This window comes from Mandrillus leucophaeus, unplaced genomic scaffold (genome assembly GCF_000951045.1).
Source record: "Mandrillus leucophaeus isolate KB7577 unplaced genomic scaffold, Mleu.le_1.0 Scaffold1297, whole genome shotgun sequence".
NCBI lineage: Eukaryota > Metazoa > Chordata > Mammalia > Primates > Cercopithecidae > Mandrillus > Mandrillus leucophaeus.
Window position 1 is genome coordinate 489,850 of NW_012101251.1, and position 24,943 is coordinate 514,792.

Here is a 24,943-nt window from a genome sequence, read left to right on the forward strand (position 1 = left end):
TTTTTCCCAATCTCAACCCACCTATATCTCTCACCCATATTATTGAGAAGATGGAAACTCGCATCAAGTATTTTGATAATAGCTCATCCTTGCTCAAATCATTTCACCAATTCTGAATATCCCAAGTCCTTTAATCCTTAGGGATTCTCAATTTCCATATTTGTTTAAAAAATTCAAAATGTAGAAATTTTATAACAGGAAGTGTGTCTACAAAGTGCATTGAGATTCTGGCCCCTAAGCTACCTAACATGAATAGGAACTCATTATAGCAATAAGAGCACGACAGACTCAAGACAGACAGATCTGTTGAATCCTGCCTCTCCCACTTACAGATGTGTGACCAGTGCAAGTTACTTAATTTTCCAAGCCTCTAGGAAATAGGGAGAAAGTTAGTAGTTATCTCCTGGGGCTGTTGTGAAGATTAAATGAGATGATGTATACAAAGTTCTTAGCACAGAGCTTGCCAAAGAGCAACAGCTCAATAAACACCAGCCATTGCTGCTATTAATGATTCTGTAACGATGTCACCGTTCTTCCTACTCTGTGCTGAGCTCACAGTGGCCTGCTCTAGGCCAACTCCTCTCTCACCAGAATCTCAACATTCTCCCAAGGATATGCCCCCACTAAGAAAGTACGAGAACCACTGCTGATGGGCTGGATTACACATGGACAGTGTGAAGGCACAGTGAGAGCTTGGAATCACTGCTCAAGACCACTGATTTAACTCTAATCTCCTAAGTTGCCAGTTTGGCTCAAATACTGACATAGTTCTTACATGACAGCAAATACAAGGACAGTCTGAGGATTCCGTGTGGGTCTTTACAGAAGAAAAACAAATTACACTTAAGCAAAGTGCCTTCAAATCTGGATCCTTAGTATTTGTAATTCACTTCCAAATTACCTGGTTTATACCTAGATAACTTCCCTGGGTACACACCAAGCTTAAATATTGGAAAGTTTCTCTCTAGCATACATCTTATGATATAAGATATACACACTGAGTCCTCTTTTGTTGTTGGGAAAACTGTCCCCTACGATGCCTTCCCTCCTGCATGGGTTCTCCGGTGAGCACTGAAGTGGGAACTGTTGTTGAAGTCTTTGCCACACTCTGTGCACTTGTAGGGTTTCTCCCCTGTGTGGATTCTCTGGTGAATAATAAGACTGGAGCTCTGGTTAAAGCATTTCCCACACTCTCTGCACTTATACGGCTTCTCTCCCGTATGAATCCTCTGGTGAGTAATGAGGTTAGAACGGTCACGGAAGAATTTTCCACACTCAAGGCATTTGTAGGGCTTCTCTCCTGTGTGTACTCTCTGGTGTGTAATGAGCTTGGAGCGCTCACTGAAGCACTTCCCACAGTCCACACATTTATACGGCTTCTCTCCAGTGTGGGTGCGCTGGTGGTTGGCCAGGGTGGAGCTCTTACTGAAGCTTTTCCCACATTCGGCACATTCATATGGTTTCTCTCCTGTATGGATTCTTTGGTGACTAATGAGGGCAGAGCTCTTAGAGAAGCTTCTTCCACATTCAGAACACTGATAAAGTTTCTCCCCTGAGTTTGTGCTGTGTGGTCCAGGAGAATTCAAGTCCTTACTGATACTTTGAGGTTGTTCAGGAGACGTCTCCTCTGTAGAATTCCTCCAGTGAGCACTAAAAGATGGGCTTTGGGCAAAGTCTCCCCCGGGCTCACTACACTGGTCAGGATTTCCTCCCAAGTGGATTCTCTGATGTTTCAGAAGGTTTGAGCTCTGGTTGAAGCTTTTCCAACATTCTCCACATTTATAGGGCTTTTCCCCCGTGTGGATTCTCTGGTGAGTGATGAGATTAGAGTGGTCACTAAAGCTTTTCCCACATTCAAGGCATTTATAGGGCTTCTCTCCAGTGTGGATTCTCTGATGGGTATTGAGGTTAGAGCGGTCACTAAAGTTTTTTCCACATTCAAGGCATTTGTAGGGCTTCTCACCTGTGTGGATTCGCTGGTGGGCGATGAAGTGGGAGCTCCGACTGAAGCTCTTCATGCATGTGTCACACTTGTAGGATTTCTCCGCAAGGTACAGGCCTTGATGGTCAATAAGTTTTTCTAAGTCCTCTTCAGAAGAACTTTCTTGCCACCGTTCCTGTGAAGGATTTCCCCACTGCCCTTCATCTTCATTTTCATTTTCACTGTCTTCTCCCCAGTCAAGAGGCTGGCAAACAGCTTCTGTAGGACATTTTGATAAGGCTCCAGGCAAATCCTCAAAAATGTCCTGCTCTGAAATCTGGTCTTCATCCTCATGCCTCATTTCAAAACCTGAAAAAATGGACAGAAATGCAGTTTTTCTTCATTCATTAGTTAGCATATGTGTGTGTGGGTGTGTGTCTGTATCGTACATCTGTGAATTTCGCTAACATGAATTTGATTCTTATATCTTATATCTCACATCTTATAAATGTGACTAACATGAAATTGATCAAGTTTTGGTACATACAAATATTTCTGTCCTGCAGAGCTGAGGAATGGACTCTGGGACATGGTGACCTCACCAAGTGAGCCATGGGGCTCAGCCCAGCAGCCATAGACAACCTGTTTCCCTGGAAAACTCCTCTATCTTAGTACTCAATCATGAACACCTCCTCCTTCTAGTACATTCCATATATCCTGTGTCATACTGGATTGAATAAAGTCTCTAACTGCCCAGATACACCTAGTAAAAGATAGAATGACTGACTGACTGACTGACTGATTCACACAAAGCTTAAGACTGGATAATCTGATATCTTTTTCCTATTCAATACCATTCTCTCTTTTAGTTAAGAGACAAAAGGTAATGAGCCTGGCTTCCTCACTCTCTCCACATGCCCACAGATTTTGAGAACATCCAGTTACTCCAGGCTTACCCATGTCTGGGGCTTTAGGACACAAGGTTGGAGGTTTGACAGCATCTTCATTGGCCACCTCACCCCAGGCCTCCTGGGCATCAGTCTCAGCACTACTCTGCCCACACCTAGGGAGACCTGCAGCCTCCCGGACGGTCCCCATGGACCTGACTGCAGTCCGAGCCCTCATCAGTGAGTCCAGTTCCTCATAGAAAGGACACGTCCCTGGTGGGTGGCTGCTCTTGGCTTTCCGGTAGCTTCGAAGGAGGTTTTTGAATCTGTAGCGACACTGCTCCAGTGTCCGCAGGAAGCCCAGAGCACACAGCCGCTCTGCGATGGCCCGGTACACCTGGCTGTTCTGGTGACAGGTGCGAAGCTTTTCCGAGAATGGGGACTCACTGAGAATTGCCAGGAAGGCCTTGGTCTCCTCATAGCCCCAGTGCACACCTGCTGTCAGGAGTGAAGAGTTGAGAACTGTGAGACTTAATGAGATGTGCCTAGGTCATCAGAGAATAGAGTCACCTGCCCTTCGAAATACCTAGAACATAGGCATGTCAGAAACTATCCAGGTACCTGGGCAATATCCCTTTGCTTCTCAGGGGCATGCTAGGACAGTCAGCCAGAGCTTCCCACCCTCACTCTCTTCTAAGAGATTCTATTAACACTTCAAGTCTTGGCTGAAGGTGAGGACTTGGGTAGTCATATTATATCAGTTATATCAGGTGATCCCATGCCCCTGGCTTTGCTGATTAGTTCAGGGAAAAGCCTGTAACCGGGATGCATGTGATTTTCCCCATATTCACTCAATACCTGTCCTCTATTTATTTTATAAATTCTTTTTTTTTTTTTTTTTTTTTTTGAGATGGAGTCTCACTTTGTCGCCAGGGTAGAGTGCAGTGATGCAATCTCGGCTCACTGCAATCTCCACCTCCCGGGTTCAAGCAATTCTCCTGCCTCAGCCTCCCGAGTAGCTGGGGATTACAGACGTGCGCCACCACACCCAGCTAATTTTTGTATTTTTTTTTAGTAGAGAAGGGGTTTCACCATGTTGTCCAGGATAGTCTTGATTTCCTGACCTCATGATCTGCCCGCCTCAGCCTCCCAAAGTGCTGGGATTACAGGCGTGAGCACCTGGCCATAAATTCTCCTTTTAATAAAACATGAAAACTAAGAATTCCTAAAGATTAGAGACATAAATGAATTTCAAATAGTCCTGCAAGAAAGGCCAAATGAGGACACACTTTCCTCCTTTGCAGAGGAATGAAAAGGAGGTGGTCTAGTCTCAGCTCCTCCGCAGGAAAGTGATGTAGCCCAGGAAGGCAACCATGTAAAACCGGCAGGCAGGAGCCACGGGCTCTGATCCGGGCTCTGCTCCTACCTGTGTGTCTATAAGACGCCTCATCTCTTGGACTTCCATGTTTGCACCTTTACAATGACTGGGTGTTTCCCAGACATTGATTATTCAAGTCTACGCTGTCATGATTTCTGCCATTATCTGTTCAATATTTCACTCGCCATCACTCTTTACCTAAATTTGCTATCTGTGAAATCACAGGTTGATGCACTCATACAAATTAAGAGAAATATATAAATACAAGAATTTCAAGTTCATTCATGTAACGTCGATGACCATCCCATACTACCAGTGACACACTTTTGGAAATGCCAGATTCACTCTTTGAGGCCCCTTAAGGCTTTAAAAATGTTTCCTTCTATAACTAAGAAGACTTTTGCAAAGAGACTTGGTCACGGGAAAAGAGAGTTGGAGTTTGAGGATGACCTAAAGAACGTAGCTCTTCACTCTAGTGGCTTCAATCCAGACTTGCAGCCTGTGCCCTGACCTCAGGGAATAGCAGTCTAGCTGGTAGGAGGGTTGGAATCTGAATCTGACTAAACCCCGATGTTCTTACCAATACGGCTCTGGAACAGGGCTGGGGCCCCTGCAATCCTGGGCGCCTGGGTAGACTCATCAGTGACCAGGCCAGCACCGTTACAGTCTTCTGCCATTTCTTCAGGCTCCCAGCCCCCTTCCTCCTGCTCATCCATCTCTGCATCACTATCCCCGAGCCTGGGGAGTGCCAAGGCCTCTCCTGGGCCATCTGTGGCTCTGATGGCTGTCCGAGCCCTGACCAGGGCCTCCAGCTCCTCATAGAAGGGGCAGGTACCTGGTGGGCGGCTGCTCTTGGCTTTCCGGTAATTCCGTAGGAGGTTTTTGACCCTGTAGCGACATTGCTCCAGTGTCCGCAGGAAGCCCCTTGCCCTTAGCCGCTCTGCTATGGCCCGATATACCTGGCGATTCTGGTGACAAGTCCGGAGCTTTTCAGAGAAAGGAGACTCGCTCAAAATTGCCAGGAAAGTCTTGGTCTCCTCATAGCCCCAGTGAACACCTGACACCTTCATGTCCTCCACATCCCACTGGTATTGTTCCTCCCAGGCTCTTGAATCCCTCCAGGTCAATGCCTGAGCTGGCTCATTATCCGGGCTGTAAGCTGCAGCGCTCCTTTTCCCAGAATTTGTAAGACTTAGACCCCAAAACTCTGGTCCTTGCTCTTTCTCAGAGGTGATACTTGGTTTTGAAACTGGAACTCCTACAAAAGGAAGAAGAGAAATGACAGAGTAGAAACAGTCTGCTGAGCAGCATGTTTGTCCAAAATCTCCCTGAAACTTCTATCTTTTCCTTGCAAGAGGCTGACGAGAAATTCCCATGCTGATCCAATAAAATGTCTGCAGGAATAGGGAGAGAGAAGAGGTAACACGACCACCATATGAGAAATGTTAAGTGACCTGTTTGCTCGGTTCATTTGTTTGTTGTTGTTGTTGTTATGAAACATGAAACATCATATAAGAGTGACTCACTGGTCCACAGATGGGCACATGACCTAAACTGGCCCAATCAGACTGAACTCCACAGCTGGAGGAAAGGGGGGTGTGTGTGTGTGTGTGTGTCTGTGTGTGTGTGTGTTAGTAAGTCTCTGTCCTGCTAGGCATCCATTGCCACCACCAGCATCTATCTTTTGACCATGAAACAAAACAGCTTTAATATGGAGCTAACACTGAGGATGGCAGACAGAAAGAAGAACAAAGACCCACTAGGACATTGCTCAGCTAATCTGTACTGTGGTTGGAGCATGTCCTCCTCAGGACTTCTAATAATGTGAGAAAATAAATTTCCTTAATTTTAAAAGTTAGCTATGTTTAAAGGACTGCTATCCCAACAGCTCCCAGCCCTAACAAAATAGGAAGCCTCTAATTAAAATAAATACTTGAAGAAAACTAGATGAAAAGGGTTTCGAAAGGCATAGGGACAATCTAATTCAGCATTTCCCAAAGTCTGTTCATTTGAACACTATCTCCCTCAGATACCATGTGTAAAAAGGGGTTCCACTGTCAAGCAAGTAGCCAGTAAGCTTCCGGTATCTAAACTTACCATGAGTCACGCCTATCAGAGTCTCTTCTATTTCAGCTATTCACGTGTCTAACTCCCCGCACAGTGATCCCGGGCTCCACAGGGAAACGGCTCCCTATTATTTGACTTGCCACATAGGAGTGCCCACAGAGAAAGGAGTCTGTGCTGGTTATATGGGCTTCAGGTATTTTGGACTCTGTGACATTTATTCCTTCTGGGTTTAATTCACTGGTCTCATAGGTTTAGTTCACTGAAGTCTGCCTGAGAGAGAGATCCTATTTACAATGCTGAAAAAAAATCAGATTTCCGAGACAGCAGGCCAGGCCTGGCCCCTGGTCTGTGATGAATGGACTGAGGTAAGGAAGTTAATATGCCCAGAGAGGGCAGGCTCTTGGAAGCCATCCTGCCACCCCATCTCCAGGCAGCCTCCATCCCTGCCATGAGAGTGCTGGCTACAAAGGGCAAGTCTTCTTCCTATGTCTGAAATTCCAGAGACTGCAGAGCCATGATTCTTAAAGGAGTGGCAAAACCCTCTTTGGGAACTGAGTGTATCAGAAGCATGACAACATCACCTTCAGAGGACACATCTCCTTACCCAGGTACACGCTGTTCCCACAGTCGTCTCCTGGGGGTTCTTTACAGAGCTCCTTCTCAGCATGTTTGCCAGGGCCCAGGGCTTCCTACGAGATGCACAAGACAAGGACCCCAAACATCACTGACCTTTGACAACAGCCTAGGAACCCTAGCAGGCCCCAGGAAAGATGATGGGAACAGAGGGATACCATGTGTGAAGCTGGCATCATAAGGAGCAGGATGGCCGTTTGGTACATACATGTGTTTGGGGATGTTTGGGGCGCAGCAGACTGGGGGTGAAGGGCAAAGGCTAACACCCTGGGCCTCATGCCCTTTTGCTGAGTAGAGGTCATGGAGAGAGAGGAGGAACACTGGGTGGGCAAGAGCACAGGAGCAGCAATGACAGGAAAGGAAGAACGAATAGCAGCTTACCTGGGACTCAGCTGTCACCTCCCAATCTCCAACGCTCCCCATCTTTGGGAGAGTAGGGACTCGGGGAGTGAGGACAGCTGAGGAAAAGAAAAAGTCTCTGAAACCCAAGCTCTGATTCCCAAAAAATCACCTCCCTCTGAGATTGGCTTTCCAAAAGTCACACTTGGATCAAGCTGGGGCTATCCCTATGGCCAGTGCAGACTTCCCCTTTATTTCTCTTCTAGAGTGTGTAGCTCCTAAGCTGCTGTGAGTGGTGTGCCATGTGTCAGGCCAGCCCTGACCTCCTGTGGTCACCACCCACTCCTGTCCCAGCCTGCACCTGCTGCAGGACTCCAGCTACAGTGGGGCATGCTGGCATCACCCACAGCCACAGCCTCTTTACGACGCTTGCTTACTTCTCAGTAAGTGTGCCCACCACACTACAGCCTATCCCTTGCCTTGAATTCTGCACATCCTTCTTCCCCATGCACCCTTCCTCACCTCCCATTCCTCTCCCCTGCAGAAGGCCTCATTCCCTAATGTTCTCAGATTCTTGTACTCACCACTCTCTTTCAAAGGCTGTGGTGCCATCTTGGCATTTAGATGATTGGGAAGGTCAGGGCATGTATTCTTCACCCCCTTCTTCTGGGACTGTCCCTCAGGCCAGGGATCCACTGGCTGCGGCTGGAAGCTCTGAGATTCTTCCCCTGTCTTTAAGGGCCTGGTCTCTTCTGTATACAATTCCAGTTCCTACACACAAATAGCCAAAATTCCCACTCATCAATTCAGTAAGATCCACTTCGGTATTTTGAGTATAACTGTGGTCCAGAGGCTAACAGGCTCTTTTAAGATCCAAAATGACTTGAAGTAGGATGAGAAAGCCATCAGAGTGAGTTCGGTAGGTAGATCAGCATTTATACCACCAAATGAGAACTGTCTGTTGAACACACGGTGGCTATCCAAGTGTTTCAATGAGAGTGCCACTGTTTAAAACATTTTTGATCCACAGAGATAAATTATGTAAAATTTGTGTAACATTACAAAATAACCCATAAGCATCAAAAATAGGTTGCTTAGTTTTTAAGTGATCAAAGAGAGAGAAAAGTTACCAAGTTGCATATTAAAAGGCAAAGGGAAGCATAAAAACAGGAAAAAAAGATAAAATCATAACACCAAATGCAATTGCTCTAAATATCTCTGCTGAAAGACAAAGCTATTTTTAAAATAAAAATTTTAAAAAGGGCAAAGAATTATAGATGGAGACTGGGTGCAGTGGCTCATGCCTGTAATTCTAGCATTTTGGGAGGCTGAGGCAGGGGAATCACTTGACGCCAAGGGTTCAAGACCAGCCTGGGCAACACAGCAAGACCCTCACCTCTATAGTAAATAAATAAATAAAATTAACCAGGTATGGTGGCACATGCCTGTACCCCCAACTACTCAGGAGCCTGAGGCAGAAGGATCACTTGAGCCCAGAAGTTTGAAGTAACAGTAAGCTATGATCATGCCACTGCACTCCAGCCTGGACAACAGAGTGAGATCTTGTCTCAAAAAAAGAAATTAGCTGGAATTTTAAAATAAGATAAAAGTACGTGTTGTTAATCTTAAACTAGAAGGACACGCAAAAGACAAGGCACTCTAACTCAAAAGGAAAAAGGAAGTGGCAATTTTCATTTCAATGTTGGATTTCAGGCAAAAAGAAAAAGGTACTCAGAGATATAGAGAAGATATTTAAAACAAAAAGGAATAATCAACTAAAATAACATTACCCAGTCAACTTCATCAATCATACAGCTAATTTCTTATCTCTATTTCTCAGCTGGTTCCAAGTTCAGAGGTAGAGAGGTCAAGGTGTTATCCTGGCTGTAAAACCTCAACAATATAACAATCTCAATACTTTATAAAAACACCTAACTTTTAAAAATGTATTTCAATTTTTTTTCAATAGATAATAGACTCACATGGTTTAAAAACAGAAAATACATACAGGGGTATATTCAGTGAAAATGCCCCACCCCCATCCATCTCCATCCCGTCGATCCTGTTCTTTTCCCCTCTTCTCATCACAGGAAATCCATGTTCTTCATTCTTTTAGAGTTTCTTTCTAGATACAAGCAAATGTAAATGTGTATTCTTAGCTTCCCTCTTTTGTATACAAAAACTTATGACTAGATATACTGCTCTGAGTCTTATTTTTTCGAACCAAAATAACAACAACTATCTTCATTAACTTACTGAGTTTGCCAAACTTAGCTGTAAAACTTTTTTGGTTGGCCTGAAAATCCAAATCCACTCACAGAGAAGGATTTTTACCATTGAGAAGACATATAGGAATGGGCCACGAGCATCAAGGGCCATTCCAAATAAGAAGATCCACCAGTGTCCTGTGTGACTTCACAGGGAGAAAACATCTGCTTATCAATCAATCTTCTTATATGGTCATGTTAAAAAAAATTCACTTTGTTATCATTATAATCTACAGAGGAACGGTGTGACTAAATTCAACAACAATCTTTACTCTCAACCCCAGTTCCTCCAACCATTACCATCCCTAAGCAAAGACTCTGATTCCATGGATAGTAGTTTTGGACACAGAAAGAAGTAGATTCAAGTGACAACCAGAAGGCAAAAAATTAGTAGGTCAAACTTCTAGTTTCCAAGAAGTCTGTAGAGTCTAGAATTTGCCACTCTAGACTCTATAGTAACAAGTAAAAAGCTGAACAAACTGAAAAATCAACAACTCTTCTTAGAGCTGTCAGAGAAGTGAGGCCACAAACCACTCTCCCCAAAATTGGAGAGACAAACAGGTAGAATCAGAGAATCACAACTTAGTAGAGCAGAAGCGTCTGTGGGAACTAGTGCCAGGGAGAAAAACCTAAACTGTAATTGACGAACTGCTGGAAGGACAGTGCGGACAACTCTGAGAGGTAAAAACTCCAGGGCACTTAATTACTGAGCAGGGGCACATTTTCATAAGTTTTATCTCCAGGAGTTCAACCAGATCCTCACAGTTAATATCAGAGAAAAATCTCTTCTTGCTTATGGCAGATGGCAGGAAAAAGGAACCATTTTGAAATATGCCAGGGCACGCTGCTCTTCTTAGTAATGCCTGTCCTCAGCAGAAACTGTTTTACCAAAGCCTAACCTAACTGTCGGAAGAGAAATATGCGATTCCAGCTCCCTCTACTCTTCCACATGGAAGATGAGAAATACCCAATGCAGCCCCCTCTAGGCATCCTGTGCCACCTCAGATGGGGAAAAAATTGGGAAGCACTGGCAAAGGTCAGAGTCCAGGGACACAGGTACACCAACATAAGACCTAGAAAAAAGAAGAGCAAATTAAATCCAAAGTAAGCAGAAGAAAAGAAATAAAAATTAAAGCAGAAATAATGATATTTAAAACCGGAAATCAATACAGAAAATCAACAAAACCAAAAGCTAGTTCTTTGAAAAGATTAATAACATCAATAAGCCTCTAGTCAGACTAAGAAGAAAGACAGTCCAGGCACGATGGCTCACACATGTAATCCCAGCACTCTGGAAGGCCAAGGCAGTGGATCATTTGAACCCAGGAGTTCAAGACCAGCTTGGGCAACATGGTGAAATCCCATCTCAACAACAACAAAAAATATACAAAAATTAGCTGGGCCTGGTGGTGTGGTCCTGTAGTCCCAGCTACGTGGGAGGCTGAGGCAGGAGGATTGCTTAAGCCCAGGAGGCGGAGGGTGCAGTGAGCCAAGGTCCCACCACTACACTCCAGCCGGAGTCACAGAGCAAGAATCTGTCTCAAAAATAAAAAAGAAAAGAAGACAGAAGACAAATTATTAATATCAGAAATGAAAACAGAGATATCACTACAGATTCCATGGACAATGAAAGTATAATAAAAGAATATTATAAACTACATAAAGGTTAATAAAGGAATATCTGTGGCCACACACTTGATAACCTGGATGAAAAAGACCAATTCCTTTACCCACCCCATCTGCCAAAACTCACACAAAAATAAACAATCTGAATAGGCCCATATCTATTAAGGAAATTGACTGAATAATTAATAACCTTCAAAACAGAAAGCATCAAGCTCAAATGGGTCTACTGGTGAATTCTACCAAACATTTAAGGAAGAAATTATAACAATTCTCTACTATCTCCTCCAGAAGATAGAAGCAGAGGGAATATTTCCTTATTTATTCTATAAAGCCAGCATTTACCCTAATACCAAAACCAAAGAAATTACTTACAAGACAAGAAAGCTACAAACCAATATTCATCATGAACAAAGATGCAAAAATCGGCCAGGTGCGGTGGCTCACACCTATAATCCCAGCACTTTGGGAGCCAAGGCGGGCAGATCACAAAGTCAGGAGTTCGAGACCAGCCTGGCCAACATGGTGAAACCCCATCTCTACTAAAAACACAAAAATCAGCCAGGTGTGGTTGCGGGTGCCTGTAGTCCCTGCTACTCGTGTGGCTGAGGCAGGAGACTCGCTTGAACCTGGGAGGCAGAGGTTGCAGTGAGCTGAGATCATGCCACTACACTCCAGCCTAGGCGACAGAACTAACGAGATGCCATCTCAAAAACAAACAAACAAAAAAAACGATGCAAAAATCCTCAACAAAATATTAGCAAATCAAATCCAACAATGTATAAAAAAGAAATTACACACTACAACCAAGTGGGATTTATCCCAGGTATGCAAGCCTGGTCCAACATTTGAAAATCAGTTAACGTAACCCATCACATCAACAGACAAAAAATGAAAAATCACATGATCATATATTATATCAACAGATGCAGAAAAAGCATTTGACAAAATCCAATACACATGATAAAAACTTGGCAAACTAGGAATAGGGGGGAACTTCCTCAACTTGATAAAGGACATCTACAGAAAACCTACAGCTAACATCCTACTTAATGGTAAGAAACATAATGCTTTTGCACTAAGACCAGGAAAAACACAAGGATGTTCTCTCTCACTATTCCTTCATACTGGAAGTCCAGACTAATACAAGATAAGAAAGGAAACAAAAGGTACGTAGATTGGGAAGAATGAAAAAGACTGTCTTTGTTAACAAATGACATGATTGTCTATGTAGAAAATCTGAAAGAATCAACAAAAAAAAACCTCTGGGAACTAATAAGCAGTTATAGCAAGGTTGCAGGGTACAAATATGCAAATATGCAAAAGTCAATCGCCTTCCTATATACCAACAATGAAACAAGTAGAATTTGAAATTAAAGGCATAATAACATTTACATTCTCCTCCAAAAAAAAAAAAATGAAGTATTTAGGCATAAATCTAAGAAAATATGTAGAAGATTTACATGTGGAAAAAAAGAAAGGCGTCAAAGAAAAACTAAATAAATGGAACGATATTGCATGTTCACAGATAGAAAGGCTCACTGTCATCAAGATGTCAGCTTTTCCCAATTTGATCTACAGATTTAACGCCCAGTCAAAATCACAGAAGTTTATCCTGTGGATATCAACAAACTGTAAAGTCTTTTTTGTTCATTTGCTTTTTTTTTTTTTTTTCAATAGCAATGGGGTTTCATCGTGTTACCTAGGCTGTTCTCAAACTCCTGGGCTCAGGCAATTAGCCTGCTTTGTCCTCTCAAAGTGCTACGATTACAGGTGTGAGCCACTGCACCTGGCCATGTGCAGTTTATATGAAGAAGCAAAGACCTGGAATAACCAACTCAATATTGAAGGAGAAGGAAAAAAACCAAAGGACTGACACACCTGACTTCAAGATTTACCATAAAGCTACAGTAATCAAGACAGTGTGGTATTGGCAAAAGAATAAAGTGATCAATGGAACAGAATAGAGACCCCAGAAATAGTTCCACATAAAGACAGTCGACTGAATTTTGATAAAGGAGTAAAGGTAATACAGTGAATCAAAGATAATGTTTTCAAAAAATGATACTAAAACTGGATATTACATGAAAAAAAAAAAATCTTATATCCTTCACAAAAATCAACTCAAAATGGATCACAGACCTTAATGTTAAATGAAAAACTACAAAATTCCTAAAATATAGGAGAAAAATGAGATAATGTTAGGTATAGTAATGACTTTTTAGACACAAAATCAAAGGCACAATCCATGAAAGAAATAATTGATAAGCTGGACTCCATTAAAATTAAAAAATTCTGCTCTATGAAAGATACTGTCAAGAGAATGAGAAGACAAGCCACAGACTGGGAGAATATATTTGCAAAACACACATCTGATAAAGGACCGTTACCCCAAACATACAAAGAACTCTTAAAACTCAACAGTAAGAAGACAAACAACCCAATTTAAAAATGGGCAAGACTTGAACGGTCACCTCACCAAAGAAAATATACAGATGGCAAGTAAACATATGAAAACATGTATAACATGGTAGGTTATTAGTGAATTGCAAATTCGAACAACAATAAAATACCACTATCTACCTACTAGAATGGCCAACATCCGAAACACCAAATGCTGGCAAGGATGTGGGGCAACAAGAACTCCCATTCATTGCTAGTAAAAATGCAAAATGGTACAGCCACTTTGGACTACAGTTTGGCAATTTCTTACAAACGTAAACATACTCTTACTATATGATCCAGCAATCATGTCCCTTAGTATTTACCCAAATGAACTGAAAACTATGTCCACACAAAAACCTGCATATGAATATTTGCAGCGGCTTCATACATAACTGCCAAAACTTAGATGGAACCAAGAGGTCCTTCAGTAGGTGAGTAGATAAATAAACTGTGGTGCATCCACACAACGGAATATTATCAAGCATTAAAGAGAAATGAGCTAACAAGCCATGAAAAGACATGGAAGAAATTTAAATGTATACTACTAAGTAAAAGAAGCCAATCTGAAAAGGCTATATACTGTATGATTCCAGCTATGTAACATTTTTTAAAAGGCAAAACTATGGAGACAGTAAAAAGATCAGTGTTGCCAGGGGTTGCGGGAAAGGAGGAATAAACAGGTAGAACACAGAGGGTTTTTACAGCAGTGAAGCTACTCTATATGTCACTACAGTGGTAGACACATGTTACTACGTCACTATAATGGTAGATACAGTTTATAATAGGGTTTTTAATGTTATACATTCTGTCAAAACATACAGAATGAGTAACATTAAGAGCCCTAACATAAACTGCTACTTTGAGTGATGATACTGATGTATCGATGTAGGTTCATCAATGGTAATAAATGCATTGCTCTGGTGCAGGGATGTTGATAGTTAGGGAGGTTTGTGGGGGAGGGATGTGAACTCTCCGTACCTTCTCCTCAATTTTGCTGTGAGCCTAAAACTGCTCTAAAAAATAAAGCCTGTTTTTAAAAAATCCCTGTGCACCTGATGGAGCGGGCATCTGAGGGAGAGGGGGATTCAACAAGATGATGATGACAGAAGAAACAAGGTAACAATCACAAAATAGCAGAGCTGAAAGATCCCTTTTAGGAAACTATCTTAGGGGACATTTAGTCCTGTAGGCACCAACCTTTTTCAGGTGGTGGTTCACTGTGACGAATATTATAACTATATTTCATCCTGTTATTAAGACTTGAAAAATTTTACTTGCAGAGAATGTAACTAAGTTATATATCTTGCAACGTAAGATCGTAAGCTACATTTGCACCTGAAAAAAACAAGCTCCTCTGCTACTTGTCCATTTGTTTTGAAATTTGTGAGCACTCAGGAGCAAGTAGGAAAGTTTAAAAATAAAAAAAAAAAAAAGTCACAGTAAAAACAAAAATACATAATAGAGAAGATTCCATTACCTTATTTTCTTCTCAATTTTAGAAGCAGTTCAACTTTTGGTCAGCTCACAGGGCCATAATTTGTGAACCTTTGGTCTAGTCCAACCCTCTCATTTTACAGATGAAGAATTATAAAGACCCTGATTTAAATCAGTTTTCATCTCTGGGTCTCAAGTTCTTTATCTTCCAACTCTGAAGCCCTAAAACTCCCATTTGTTTCTTCACTGCCACTTAAGACAAATAGCTGGTTTCTTTAAAGGAAATAATATAGCGGGGTGGGGTGGTATACTAAAATAAGGCACGCTCTCTTATACTTAGTTCTGTAACTTTATATATTACTCTCCCTATCTCTTCAATCAGTTTGTAAAGGAATCCAAAGAACAAAGTCACAGTTCTTAAACTTTGCTCCCCCAATCTCACACTGTATAGAACTTTACAGTTTAAATGTACAGAAAACCCCTGCCATTTGCAAGGGATATGTTCCCAAACCTGTAATTTCCCCCAGCAAAATGTGGGTAAGTAAAATATCACAAGAATTACTAACTATAACAAGTGGAGAAAAACAGTCATGTTTAGATGAAGGTTCTGGATCCAGCCAAAGGATCTGTTCTACATATACCAGCTTTGAAGCAGGATTCAAAATTTGTGTCATAGCAAAACTATGCATTACATCATGGGCCTTCGGTGGTCACTTGCAAATTGTTGAAACTGCAAATGTTAAATCCATACTTTCATTTCCCTTACCTCAGCTCTATCACACAGTTATATAAAGTTAGATAAGTTACTGATCTCTCCATCTGTGTTTACCCATTTGACAAATGGCAATGATAATAGCACCTACCTTACTGGACTGCTGGGTTGATGAGGGACATATATAAAAAGCTTAGACCAGTATCTGACACACAGTGAGTGCTCACAAAATGTCAATTAATATCTCATTTGAGCCTTATGGCTCAAAGGTATTTTAATTCCCATGGTTTGCAGAGGAGGCATCTGATATGCGGTAGAAAGAACAATGACCTTGGAACCTAAGGATTTGGCTTTAGGCTCTGGTCTACTCACTGATGACCTTTGTGGGCCACTTGGCATTTTGTTTTGTTTCATCTGCACTGTTTGTAGAGACAGGGTTTCGCCATGTTGCCCAGGCTGGTCTTGAACTCCTGAGCTCAAGCAATCCACCTGCCTCAGCCTCCCAAAGTGCTACGATTACAGGTGTGAGCCACCACTCCTGGCCAACTTCTTGGTTCTTAGTTTAATCTATAAAATGGGGGCAACAGTACTATTTCTGTCTATCTACATTACTGCTATAAGCACTCAGAGAGATCACATATGTAAAAAGGTTTTGTTAGGTATAAAACACAAGTTAATCATATTGTGAATATGGTAGTGGGAGGCAGTCTGGAGTAGTGGTTAGGCATACAAGCTTTAGAGTTAGAATGCCTGAGTTCAAATCCTGACTCTACCATCTAGCAGCTGTTCAGACCCGGGCAACTTACCTATCTTTTCTCTGTCTCCGTTTTCTCACTGGTAAAATCAGGATAACAGTACCTATCTCATTAAATTGTTGACAGGACTAAGTAGGTTAACACATGTAAAGCACTTAGAACACTGGTATACAGTAGTGGTCAATAAGTGTCAGTTCTCAATAACTATTGTTATTTTTATTGTGAATTTGGCAATTATTAACCTAGTCACAACCCCACTGCCTTGCCTGACCCACTCCTTGGAAGAGACTGTCTCACCGGCTGTCCTGCAGTCCTGGTCTCTCGGTGCCAATCCTCCACCAGGGCCACAGCCTCCTCACCACTCTCAGGGTGGCGTGACTGCACCCAGGTCTGGACCTCCCTAGGCAAGATAGTCAGGAACTGCTCCAGCACCAGCAGCTCCAGGATCTGCTCTTTGAGACGGATCTCCGGCCTCAGCCAACGACAGCAAAGAGCCCAGAGCTGGCTGAAGGCCTCATGGGGTCCAGCTGCATCCCTGTATTGGAATTGCCTGAAGCGCCGGCGGGAGGCCTCTGGGCTGGAGACAGAGTCGCGGTCCTTCTCCCGGAGTTTGGATTCTGATCCCCATGAGTCCTCTTCCAGTTTCACAATCAGGAGTTCTTCAGGCTCTGGCTGCAGAGACGCCTGGGCTTGCGATTCCAGGGCCACAGCCATTGTCTACCTTAGACGCCTCACTTCAGCTGTGCTGTCCTCATCCAATGTCTTCCTGCATCTATGGTGAGTCCTTCAAGAGGCTCCTAGAAAAGGGACTGCTCCCCAAAGCTCTAAGGTAGAAAGACAAATGATAGAGTGTAAGCAAAAGGATGCAGAAGCTTCATTATCCCCCTTACCCCATACCTTCCGTCACCTTTGCATGGGGGCAGAAGTGCTAAGAGATGCTCCTTTCCTATAGGCAGGAAGTGAGGCCACAATCCCGCACCAAAGCCAGTAGCACCTACCTTACTTGATTGCTGGGCTGATTAGATGAGGGATATATATAAAAAGCTTAGACCAGTGTCTGACACACAGTGAGTGTTCACAAAATGTCAATTAATATCTCATTTGAGCCTCCCACTTTGGAGGAAGACAGTACAGTATTCAATCCTCTAGGTCATGACTGAACACCTTAGCCTGGCATCCCACACCTCCATGATCTGGCCCAGTATAGACTTCCTCCCTCCTACACATGTCCAAAGTCCAACCTTCCCTCAAATTGGGTTCCAAATGTCACCCCCTCCATAAGGCCTTTCTTCCCGAATCTTAAAGCTTGATGTTCTCCTTGCAAAATCCAACAACTCCATGCTATCCCCTGGTCATCCCACCCATTTGGCATTATTCACCATCCCTATACGTGACTCCTAAAACTCCAGCAAGGACCTGTTTCCAGATCTCCGGACCCCAAAATCCAAACCCCTTCATGACACTTCTACTTGACTGTCCCTTAGGCACCTCAAACTCAATGAGTCAAAAACTGGATTCGTTATTTTCTCCTGCAATCATGTCTGCCTTCTGAAGCTCCCCCTTCAGTGAAGGCACTGCCATCAAGTTCTCCACACCAGAAACCTGGTCATTATCATTCTCTAAGATCCAAATCAATTCATCACCACGCTGTGTCCACTTGGCATCTCCAACTCCAATGCTACCACTTCAGTGCAGAGAATCATCATGTCTTCCACCTGATCAGTCTCCTAACACGTCCCTGCCTCCACTCACCTCACCCCAACCTCTGCTCTATTCTTGGCACAACAACCAAACTAGATCAAAGCCTGACTACACCACCTCCCTGCTAAACACCCTCCAGTGATCTCCCATTTCCCTCAGGTTTTAAAGTGCAAGCCTTACCCAAGTCTCCAACTCATCTCTTTACCATGGTCCACTAGTCATGGTGCTCCAGAAGCACAGCTTCCAGATCTTACACCAAGCTGCCCTCTGAACCTTCCCCTCTTTGGGAAGGTCTCCTTTGGGAATGGGCTCCTCCCTTCCTTCAGCTAGCAAGGTCTCAGCTTAAATTGCACTTTTTCCATGAGGCCTTCCCTGCAACCTGAAACAAGATTCAGTCCTCGACCGCAAGCTCCCATAGCATCTTACATTTTCTCTACCATAGCCCTGATCATCCTTTACTGTAATTTTCTTACCCACTAGATTATTAGCTTCCCAAGAGACCTAGCACAGTGCTCAGCACATATAGGGAGTACTGAATAAATGATAAAGTCATGAATGATCGACTAATGATGATGGTGTATCATTAAGCAAGAATTACAATTAATCCCTTTCTGTGCACACTAGATAAAAAATAAATGACCGTCCTGCTCATGCCAAAAGGAATTCCTTTCTCTTTTATTTCCATGTCTCTGTGACACTTACCACTTTCTACACTGTATGAGACACTGTATGAGAAGGATATGTGTATCTATGTTGTCCCCAAGGAGATTACAGCCTCTCTGATGGCACCCATGCTGGGTTATCTGAAAAACTGAGCTCACTGTGTTGTCCCAACAAGTCTGGGTGACATAAAAAAATGCCCACTCAAAGGAGATCATTAGCTGCTTCCAAGTAGGAACGACATAACTGAATTGCGAATGGAGAGATGGTGGTATTTTTCATTTTGGGCAATCTGACCGGACTGAAGAGAAACAAGGCAAGGGTAATAAAAATTAAAGTATTGCCCTAAAGGCCTCCATATACTTAGGAAGAGGCCTAAAGCACCACTCATGACTACCTGGCAACTTCCTACTCATCCTTCAACTACCAGCTCAAGTGTCACCTCCTTTGATAGGAGTTCCTTGACATGCCCTTTTCATGTCCTGCTCTCCGAGAATCGCCTCCCTAATCCTATATCCCCAAAGCAATTGGTACATACCTCTAATATAGGTATTATCCTACACTATTGTAGTTACCAGTTGCTACATGTGACAGCCCCATTAGACTATATTACTAGAACCAGTATTGTATGTTACTCATTGCTGTATCCACAGTGCTCAACCCAGTATCTGATAAATAGCAGGGCCATTAAAAAGTTTTATTACCATTTATTAAAATAATAAACCTGGTATATCAAAAGCCTGATGGGATACGGATGATCCATAATTTATATTAAACTAAAGAATTCACCTTTCATGAAATTTCTTTTTGAACCACAACCTTACTGATGCATGAGTTCAAACATATTTCTGTCACCCTCTCACACAAGGAATAATTCATCAATCATTTAGAGAGTACTTGCTAAACCCTGTTTGGAAGCTACAGATCTAACAGTAGCTGGGACTGACAGTCCCTACCTTCAAGAAAATTACAGTCTAGTGAGACAGACAGTCAATAAGCAAGCAAAGACAATTGCATTCCTGCATAAAGAGGACACCACAACAAAATAGGCAATTAGCAGTCATACCAGGCCCAAAGCTCAGAGTCTCAGATAATAGGTATTTTCTCCTGGAAAGACTTGAAACTCCCAAAGGTTTGTTTCAAATAGAAATCGGAAAGCCCCAGGGACCATATATCACCATAACCTTTTCCAGTCTAAGGAAGTTAGACTGAAGTATGGATAGCAGGCTATTGTGGGGAGAGAGAGGCCAACAGAGTCGGCCAACAGCCGGTTGACTTCACACAGAAGTGAACAAGGGAAAATGGACCGGGGCATTCCTCGGTTCCCAGAGAACCAGGAATATCGAGCCTCATTAGGACCACCAATTTCTAAGAGTACCCCTTTACTGAGTGCCCACAAGGTGCCAGGCACAGCGCTGTGTTCCACATTCATAATCTCACTGAATCCTCCAGGCAGCAACTGGAGTCTCATTAGGTGTTGAGCTGCATTTCACTGACCTGTAACTTCCACTACAAAGATCAGAAAGAAAGAGAGTTGGGCGTGGTGGCTCACACCTGTAATCCCAGCACTTTGGGAGGCTGAGGCAGGTGGATCACAAGGTCAGGAGTTCAAGACCAGCCTGGCCAACATGGTGAAACCCCATCCCTACTAAAAATAAAAAAAATTAAAAAAAAAAAATAGCTGAGCATGGTGGCTCGCACCTGTAATCCCAGCTACTTGGGAGGCTGAGGCAAGAGAACTGCTTAAACCCAGGAGGCGGAGGTTGTAATGAGCTGAGATCAAGCCACTGCACTCCAGCCTGGGCAACAGAGCAAGACTCCGTCTCGGGAAAAAGAAAAAAAAAAAGAAAGAAAGAGAGAAACAGCATAATTTAAATAGTGCAGACAGTTCCGTTCACTATCTGTTCGAGAATAAGCATGTGGTGATGGCACCAAGGACTTTGCTATTCACCAGGTTGGTCTTGATTCCCTCGTGCTTCTCTTTCCACTGAGGGTGAGTAAAGTGTCTTTCATATTACACAGTCCCTAACACAAGCCAATTCTCATCTAATGTTCAAACAAGAAGCCCGGCTGTGCTGATTAGTTTATTTATTGAAAGGCAGCGTGTTCGTTTCTGAAATGGCTCCTTGCCAAAGGATTTTCAAGCTAACTGTAATTTTTAGCTAAAGTGATTTTCACCCTTAGAATATCATTATCTGTTAAGGTATGACTGTACTATATCCTCAATTATCTAAAGGGAAACTGAGTGTTTATGAAGATTCACTTAAGGTTACACAACTAGCAAGTGGCAGAGTTAGGGTCTAAGCCCAGATCCCTTTTCTCTAATCATTTTTCTTAACCACGTCCTATAGCCTCCTCTATATGTGCTAGTCATCCAAACTCCTAAGATGAGAGTGGAAAGAACGTTAAGGCAGGTGTGAGCAGACTGGGGTTCTAATTCCACTCCTGCCACTAATCAGCTGTGTTACTTTGGACAAGTCATGTAGCCCCTGTGGCTGCCTAGTTAGGCTGCAGCTTACAGCCTGATCCTACTCACCAGCTGCCCTAGGTTCCTTAATTAGTATGACGGGGTAGAGCAAGGGGGAAGGAAACTAGAGTCAGTGGCTACAAGTTTAAATGGGTATAAGGACCTAGCAATGTAAATGAGTCAATGACTGAAGTGAACTGGGTGGGCACTACAGCCAACTATAGAGTGCCAGGGGAACATATGCCCAGAATATTCCTAGGCCTGCTAGTTTTTCCAAAAGAAGCTAGCACTCTGGATTTTTAAATGTTGGCAAGCAACTCAAAATTATTTCACACACTACGAGATTAAATAAAGCATGATGGTGGACTTCATTCAGCATGGGCTGTCGCTTTGCCACTTAGCTTCAGCTAAGTGATCTCAAAGCTCTCTTTCACTATCCACAAAGACCTAGAAAGAGTACAGAGGCTCCCAGGTCATGAGGGATAAGTGCTGACTGCCATCAAAATCAAGATCTCTTTACACACACAGGGAAGCTGAGGGGCATCTTGACTCCTAGGGTAGTAAGTATGAATGTGTCATGAGGAGCCCACTCAGTGAAAAGGGAAGAGAAGATGCTCTCTAGTTCCATGGGAAAGGCCAAGACTGGTCTTCGACCTCCAAAGAGAAAAAACTGGGTACTCTCAAAGGCTGTCAGGCCCATCTGGCTGACAGTCCAAGCTATGGCTTAAAGCAGGCTGACCAGACCTCACACATAAGGGCTTAAGTTAGGGAGAGCAAATAGGTTTCATTTAAAGCAGAAACTTCAATCAACTGGAAGTGGCTGCCTAGAGTAGTGTGCTGAGGGCTCTGAGTACTGTGTGAATATGTGCTGTGAACCAACCAATTAGCCATGACTGCCAGGGACACAGGAAGGGGCACTGGCAGCACACATTCCATGTATTTGTCACCCCTGGCTTAAACTCCCATTGGCAATGAATCAGCTTCAGCTTCCAGCAGATAGCCCTGCCAGGCAGGGGAAGACTAAAGCTCCTGCCCTGGAAATCCACTGGAAATAGAAGTCTTCAAGGCTGGCATAGCAAAGCTTACCCTGCATGGTCTTCATTCACACATACATCAAGTATTTACTGCTTTACATCAAGTGTTTACTGCTCTAGACTGGGCAATGGGGAAACAGAGGTGACTGAGACACTGTTCTTGTCCTGGAGATGTTCACAGTCTAGTGGAAGAGACACACAAGTCACAGATAATTATGATCAAATGTGGTAATAGGAGAATTTATGGAAGCTGAGGGTTGGGGGTGACTTAACTTGCTTAAGGAAATTGAGCAAAGTAAGAGTTGAATTTTTTTTTTTTAAGTTAAAGTAGTTCTCTTGGCAAAGAAGGTGAGGGACAAGGAGAGAATATTCTAAGCTGAGAGAACAGCGTTTATAATGACAGAAAACCAAATGGCCTACCCAGGAAATGAGGAAAATCTTGACAGCCCTGGAGTGTGAGGTGCATGAAGATTAGGCTGCAAAAGGAGTTTATGAAGGACAATGTGTTTGGACTTTACAGGTTATGGGAGGCAATGAAAGTTTTCAAGCAGAAGGCATAATCAGATTTGTAGGTTAAACAGATAACACTAGGTGCAATGTGTGTGTTCATGCTGGGAAACTGAAAAGGCTTCTGCAAAAACCCTACAAGAGGCCGACTGAAAATAAATTAAAGAAATTGAAAGACCGGAAGATCCTTGGACGTGGAAGAATGCAAGAGGAATCAGAGGGTAAGTAGGTAGGTAGGTAGGTAGGTAGGTAGGTTGGTAGGTAGGTAGGTAGGTAGGTAGGTAGGTAAATGGGATGATGGTGCCAGTGACTTCCATAAGGCATAAGGAAAGAAGTGCAGGTTTGGGGCAGAACACAATAGCCAGTCCCATCCACTGGGTTCCAGAGGTAACAATCATTAGGGAGGTAACAAATTAGATATGCTTGTTCTAGACGGGAAGGTTGAGATTGAAACACTATTTTTAAGGTCAGGCTTCAAGCTCAGGCCCTCTTCACTTCTTGCCAGGGCCCCAGACCCTCTATCCTTTCCTCTGTGGTCTCCAGACCTTTCTGTGGCTCTCCCACCTCCAAAACCTCCCTCAACCCCCTACCTTCAGACCTTTCTAAGGCCCTCCTCATTCCCAGGGCCCTCTGTCGCCTCCTCATCCCCGACCCCTGTATGACCCTTCCCATCTCCGGCCGCTACATCCTCTGACCGTCCCTCACCCTCCACCCCCACATATAAGCTTCTTTCTCCACTCTCACCTTCCCCAGTCCCCTGTGTCACCACCACCTCCTAAGTCTCCAGCCCAGAGCCTGCGTCTCAGCTGCCCCCGCCCCGCCACCCGGACTCACCCACCGAGACACCCACTTCACAACAGGGCGGAAGTGCTCCCGGGCTGGTGCAGGGAATGCTGGGACGCGGAGTCCGAGCGGCGCCACCCCGGGAATGGAACGTCTGAGACCACAATTCCCAGAAGGAACCGCGCGAGCGCCGGTGGGCGGCCCCCTCCGTTTGCTGCCTTTCAGACGTCTTCAGCCAATAGATATGTCATCTTCTCACGGACCCTGGCACTAGAACAAGTCGGAATGGGCGCGACACATGGGGGCGGGACCTGTTGCGATCCCGGCCTTTTCCATAGGCTCCCGAATAACAGCACTGCCCAATGGGAGGGCACTCGAGCAGAAGGGGGCCGGGTTCTATTGAGGAGTCGAAGTGAGAGCCTCGGACCCCGAGAGATCAAAGCAGACAGAATAAGAAATAAGAAGAGAGAGTGACTAGAGGTGACCAGCCCTATAAGCAGGAGAGAACTGGACAGTTGTAGCTTCAATTTCCAGCTTACAGCTAAGTTGTGTGCCTTTGGAAGAATTCTGAACCTCGTTCTCTTCACCCTTAAAATGAGGGTAGTAATGACATCCATGTCACAGGGTTTTGTGAACCTTCAGTGAGCTAATACACCTAAAACGATTAGCTCAGGGCCTGGCTCCTAATAATGCACAACGATTGTTAGCTATTATTATGTAAATCAGTTAGTACAGAGCTTGGCACTTTGTAGGTGTTGGAAGAATGTTAATCATTATTACAGAATAATCCTCATATAAATGCGTTTGCTCTGTACCACTGTGAATACTTTGGGGCATGAACAATCTAATATGGTGTTGAGAATGTGGGCTTTGTAGTCAGACACAGATCCAAATCCCAGCTCAACTACTTCCCAGCTATATGGCCTTGAACAAACTACTGCATCTATGTTGTCTTTGGAATTTTCATCTATAAAATGCAAGTAATGTAAGAGAATTTACATCACAGGGTGTTGTGTAGGTTAAATGAGACGATTTAGGTAAAAGTCTCTGAAGTCAAGCTGCTTGTGTCTGAAAGTTCTTACTTTCAAATGAAGGATGCAGGTCTTACCACTCGCTAGTGTGAAACCTTGGGCAAATTACTTAGCTTCTTTGTGCCTCCATTTTCCCATCTGTAAAATGGGAATGATAATGCTTGCCTCTTCCTGAGAGGGTTGTTGAGAGGAATAAATGGGAGAGGGTATGTAAAGAGCGTGACACGTGTCTGATACACAGAAAGTGTTTAATAATCATTAGCTAGTCCAGGCACGGTGGCTTGTGCCTGTAATCCCAG

General features: G+C 43.5%; 1 protein-coding gene across 2 annotated transcripts; it reads right to left on the reverse strand.

The window, feature by feature from the left end:
* On the reverse strand, positions 1-23,765 carry ZSCAN20 (zinc finger and SCAN domain containing 20). 2 transcript variants are annotated; one of them, XM_011972534.1, is made up of 8 exons: positions 23,669-23,765; positions 16,759-17,285; positions 7,810-7,996; positions 7,268-7,344; positions 6,858-6,942; positions 4,767-5,444; positions 2,878-3,306; positions 1-2,290 (listed from the first exon to the last, which is right to left on the reverse strand). In XM_011972534.1, exons 2-8 carry the CDS (start codon positions 17,173-17,175, stop codon positions 1,032-1,034), a joined length of 3,132 nt encoding a protein of 1,043 aa, XP_011827924.1. In that variant the 5' UTR covers positions 17,176-17,285; positions 23,669-23,765; the 3' UTR covers positions 1-1,031. The 2 variants fall into 2 exon arrangements, with proteins under 2 accessions (XP_011827924.1, XP_011827925.1); XM_011972535.1 differs by having other exon boundaries at positions 858-2,290; positions 2,878-3,303; positions 23,665-23,725.
* Between the last annotated feature and the right edge of the window lie 1,178 nt (positions 23,766-24,943).